At 43.9% G+C, this 5,498-nt stretch overlaps 1 protein-coding gene across 1 annotated transcript; it reads right to left on the bottom strand.

Moving 5' to 3' along the window:
• Positions 1-629: 629 nt before the first annotated feature.
• LOC140722581 (uncharacterized) lies at positions 630-4,295 on the bottom strand. Its single transcript, XM_073037297.1, has one exon. The coding sequence runs from the start codon at positions 4,008-4,010 to the stop codon at positions 2,721-2,723; it is 1,290 nt and encodes a 429-aa protein (XP_072893398.1). The 5' UTR covers positions 4,011-4,295; the 3' UTR covers positions 630-2,720.
• Positions 4,296-5,498: the final 1,203 nt, after the last annotated feature.

Here is a 5,498-nt window from a genome sequence, read left to right as displayed (position 1 = left end):
CCTCCATGACTATTGTAACATTGCCCTTTTGGCACGCATTTTCTATCTCTCATTGTAATTTGTGGACCACACACTTACTACTGTTTGGAAATCTCTATACAATTCCTATCAAGGAGTTATTTTTTACATTTGCTATTCCTTCATTCTACCCACAGATTCTACACGTTCAAACTCTATGCCGCCTCTTTCTAATTATTTTATTTAATATTTTACCAACAGAGCCACAAACCCCACTACCAGCTTGTTCTCTGAAGAAATATATAAGTATCTGGGAAACAAGAGGACCTGCAGATGCTAGAAATCTAGAGAACTACACACAAAGTGCTGGAGGAGCTCAGCATCTCAGGCAGCGTCTATGGATGAGAATCAACATTTCGGGCCAATACCCTTCATCGAGACTCTTTTTATTGTAATTTATTTTTTTAATGAAGTTCATCATCAACAAACATTTCCATAAGATGTATTTAAGGTACTGTACATATATATTTGCCACAAATCTCCACATAATATTCATCTGAGGTATACACTTATAGAAAAGAGAGGAAAGAAAGAACAAGCGAAAGGAGAAAACTATGTACAAGTAGGCAGTGATCTTTTTTTTTTACAATATTTTCATTCATTTGTGGGAATAAAATCAGGTCTATGAGGTGTTATGTAGTTAAACCATTTCCCCCCAGTATGAATCAAATTGTTCCAACTTATGATTAACAGATGCTGTTATCTTCTCCATTTTGTAAATGTCCACTGTAATTTCCATTCATGCGTTTAAGGTTGGGCTGTCCTGTGATAACAATTTATTGGTAAAAAAAAATCTTTTTAACAGCAACCAGCAGAAAATTCATTAAATATTTATCTCTTTGTTAGCATTCTTGAGGTATATACCCAAAATATATGGTCTTACTTTCTAAGGGTACTTCACATTTAAAATGTCTTTCAGGGCATTGTGTATCCCACTCCTATAGTCTTTGACAACAGGGCAATCCCAGAAAATATGATAATTGTTTGCATTTTCATTTCTACAATTTCTCCAGCAAACAGGAAGTTAACTATCATAATGGGATTTCTGAGAAGGTGTAATAAAATATCTTATCAAGGCTTTCCATCAAACTCTGTCCATTTCTGTGAGCTGGTACACCTCCATTGATAACTCCATAATATTGTCCATTCTTCCTCAGATATAATTATTCCTCATTCCTTGTCCCATTTTGTTTTAATGTACACGCTTGAAATTATTCTACTACCATTATCTGAATTATACTTTTCTTTTTTCTAAATAGCTCTATCAAACATGAATTTGCCTTGGTTCCATTTTTAACCCTCTTATTAACATAAGGTGGAGTGGCGGAGCAGACTCACCTACTTCTGCTCCTTTGTCTTGTGATCTTGTAATATTGCCCTTTTGGTACGCATTTTCTATCTCCCATTGGAATTTGTGGACCACAAACTTACTACTGTTTGGAGGTCTCTATACAATTCCCATCAGGGAGTTTGTTTTTACATTTGCTATCCCTTCATTCTACCCGCAGATTCTACCAACAAACAAACAAAGCAGTAAGTGCAGAAAATGCCAAGAGAAACCAGAGACAATCGAAGACATTCCAGGCTCCTGCAGCAGTTTAATTCAATCTGATTACTTACAAAATTACAATCAAGTGGCAAATATCATTCACCAAAATCTTTAAAATACAAGCTCATGAATGCCCTCTATCACTTCATAAAGGCTCCATAAATTCAAGCCTGATCCAGTTTTAGAGTCAAAATCTTACAAATTATATGATAATCAATACAACGTTTCAGATAGGACAGTCCATAATAACCATCCGGATATAATACTACAAGATAAACAAGCAGGAACAACTCCCTTAATAGATAAAACAATTCCCAACACACACATGTTCCTCGACCAGTGGAGCACCTCACCACAGTTATTCTTTGTCTCATCAGTCAGACAAACAAAAGATTTTCTCTGTCAATCAGCTTCCAAATGTTGCTACTCTGTCATTCGTTGCCACGCCCCGCTGCTGCTTCCCTTCTCATCATCATACGTTCATAATCCAGAGCCCCAGTCTCTGCCCTGTGCAGACCCCCCTCGGGTTTCTGACCCTGCTTCGTTGAACATCCGACAGATGGTTCCCCATTCTGTTTTCAGTCTTTAAAGGACAGGGGTGTTTTCAACAACTTTTAGAAGCAGGGAAAATGACACATAATGTGGAAATGAGTCGTGAATAAGGAGGTTAACTACCAAAGTCATTCTTCCTCAGTCCAGAGATGAGAGCGGTGAAGAACATCTCAGACGGAACTGCAGTCAGCTCGTCTTCTTCAGTCTGCACGGAATTCAAGGGGAACCTCTTCACCCACAGAGTGGTGACTGGAACCCATCCCACAGGGAGAGAGAGAGGGGAACAACCGGGGAGGATTTAAAGGACTGTCCTGGAACAGAATCACAGGCAGGGTCCAGCTAGCCTGAGTTGACTCTCTACTCTGCACTATGCGTGTTATAAATTCACTAAGTACCAGAGACAGAGTTTAAAATAGAACTAATATATTTGTCTCAGATCCAGAATATTAAACTCCACTTGTCACAAGGTTAGATTACTGAGTGAATCCCTTCCCACATTCACAACGGGTGATCAGCCTCTCCCCAGTGTGAACTCAATGATGCACTTGGGTGGAGATGGCTGAGAGAATCTCTCCCGAAAGCCTGAGCAGATGATCGGCCTCTACCCAGTGTGAACTCGCTGGTGTCTCAGTAGATTAGATGACCGCGCGAATCCCTTCCCACAGACTGAGCAGGTGAACGGCCGCTCCCCACTGTGAACTCGCTGGTGTCTCTGTAGGTTAGATGACTGAGTGAATGTCTTCCCACAGACTGAGCAGCTGAATGGCCTTTCCCCAGTATGAACTGACTGGTGTGTCTGCAGGTGAGATGAGAAAGTGAATCCTTTCCCGCAGACTGAGCAGGTGAACGGCCTCTCCCCAGTGTGAACTCGCTGGTGTCTTTGTAGGTCGAATGGCCGCGTGAATCCCTTCTCACAGACTGAGCAGGTGAAAGGCCTCTCCCCAGTGTGAACTTGTTGGTGCTTCTGTAGGTCGTATGATCGATTGAATCCCTTCCCACAGTCGGAGCAGGAGAATCGCCTCTCCCCAGAGTGAACTACCCGGTGTCTCCTCAGGTAGGATGAATGAGTGAATCCCTTCCCACAGTCTGAGCAGGTGAACGGCCTCTCCCCAGTGTGAACACTCTGATGTACCTTCAGATGAGATGATCGAGTGAATCGCTTCCCACAGTCTGAGTAGATGAAGGGCCGCTCCCCAGCGTGAACTGACTCGTGTGCTTTTAGGTTAGATAACTGAGTGAACCCCTTCCCACACAAAAAACAGATGTATGGTCTCTCCCCAGTGTGAAGTCTCCGATGTGCCTTCAGCTGAAAGGACCGAGTGTATCCCTTCCCACAGTCTGAGCAGGTGAACGGCTTCTCCCCAGTGTGGACTGACTGGTGTTTCAGTAGGTGAGATGATTTAGTGAATCCCTTCCCACAGTCTGAGCAGGTGAACGGCTTCTCCCCAGTGTGGACTGACTGGTGATTCAGTAGGTGAGATGATTTAGTGAATCCCTTCCCACAGTCTGAGCAGGTGAATGGCTTCTCCCCAGTGTGGACTGACTGGTGTTTCAGTAGGTGAGATGATTTAGTGAATCCCTTCCCACAGTCTGAGCAGGTGAACGGCTTCTCCCCAGTGTGGACTGACTGGTGATTCAGTAGGTGAGATGATTTAGTGAATCCCTTCCCACAGTCTGAGCAGGTGAACGGCTTCTCCCCAGTGTGGACTGACTGGTGTTTCAGTAGGTGAGATGATTTAGTGAATCCTTTCCCACAGTCTGAGCAGGTGAATTGCCCCTCCGCAGTGTGAACTGACTGGTGTTTGAGTAGGTGAGATGACTGAGTGAATCCCTTCCCACAGTCTGAGCAGGTGAATTGCCCCTCTCCAGTGTGAACTCGCTGATCTGCCATTACGTCAGATGACCTTCCCCACAAATTCAGCGGTTGACCGGCCTCTCCTTAGTGTAAACCGACTGGTGTGTCCATAATTGGGATGACCGAGTGAATCCCTTCCCACAGTCTGAGCAGATGAATGGCCGCTTCCCGGTGTAAAATGACGGGTATGCCAGTAGGTCAAATGACCGAGCGAGTCCCTTCCCAGTCGAAACAGGTAGGATCGGGAAATGAGCAGGAAGGATGATTGCACGAATACCCCATTCCACTTTTTAAATATCTGGGCAGGCACAGCGAGACTGGCGTGTTGTGTTCGAGATTCCCGTAGACAAATTTCTTGTCGTGTTTAACCTGAAAAAAAGCAAAATCAATCAGTGGGTGAAGGACAACATTTAAGATGAGATCACTTTGGTCGCCGAGGTGTGATCTGACATCACACTGTTACAGTGAAGGTCAACCCAAGTTGGAGAGAGAAATGACCTTCTAACTGGGCACAGTGCTGGGAAATGGAATGCCCATGAAATTCTGTGATGCTCCTCCTGTCTCTATAAGAATCGGTGCCGGTGAGTTATCAGGCGTAAGATTTTTACACCGAGAGTGGTCCGTGTGTGGAATGGGTTGCCGGCCACGGTGGTGGAGGCGGATACAATTGGGTCTTTAAGAGGATCCTGGGCAGGTATATGGAGCTCAGAAAATTAGAGGACTATGGCTACCCCTGGGTAATTTCTCAGGTAATAACATGTTCGGCACAGCTTTGTGGGCCGAAGGGCCTGTATTGTGCTGTTGGATTTTTTTCCATGTTTCTGCTGTCTCCAAACTGTGACTTGGCTCAGTCTGGCTCTCGAATTGGTATTATTCCCTGTTTCCACTGAGCTGCATTTGTGCCTGGCCCCAGAGCAACAGAAACAATCTCACACAAGTAACCTATGTTGACTTTCTTTCATGTACTGTCAATTTAAAGTGCCACATTTTTAAAGCCATGTAAATATATCCTGCTGAGATGAATAGTTGTTCCACACAGCTGTTCAAAGGATTTAGAATGATTATTAGTATTATTTCAGGTTCTTGTAACAGTCATAGAAAGTACAAGATGGAAACAGGCTCGTTGGCCATCTGCCCACTCCCATATCGCTACCATCCAGGTACCTGTACAAACCTCTAACATGCTGAAATCGATCTCGCATGCACAACTTGAGCTGGCTGCTCATTCCACGCTCGCACGATGACATGATGACGTTTCGCCTCATGTTGACCTTAATGTTTCACCTTTCACTCCTAACCCATGACGTTTGGTTGTGGTCCCACCCAATCTTAGTAGCAAAAGTCAGCTTGAATTTACACTATCTATGCCCTCATAATTTTGGTACACTTCCATCAAATCTCCCCTCAGTCTTCTGCGTTCCAAGGAATAAAGTCCAGTTCAAACTCTCCTTATAACCCAAGACTTCCTGACCTGGCAACATCCTTGCGAATTTTCTCGGAACTCTTTCAACTTTTTTAAAATCT

Source organism: Hemitrygon akajei, unplaced genomic scaffold (assembly GCF_048418815.1).
Source record: "Hemitrygon akajei unplaced genomic scaffold, sHemAka1.3 Scf000080, whole genome shotgun sequence".
Classification (NCBI taxonomy): Eukaryota; Metazoa; Chordata; class Chondrichthyes; order Myliobatiformes; family Dasyatidae; genus Hemitrygon; species Hemitrygon akajei.
The sequence above is the reverse complement of the archived record's forward strand: the minus strand, read 5'-3'. Positions and strand labels throughout refer to the sequence as shown.

Coding starts and splice junctions, on each gene's coding strand:
- LOC140722581 (XM_073037297.1), bottom strand. CDS start 4,010: ATGGCAGATCAGCGAGTTCACACTGGAGAGGGGCAATTCACCTGCTCA.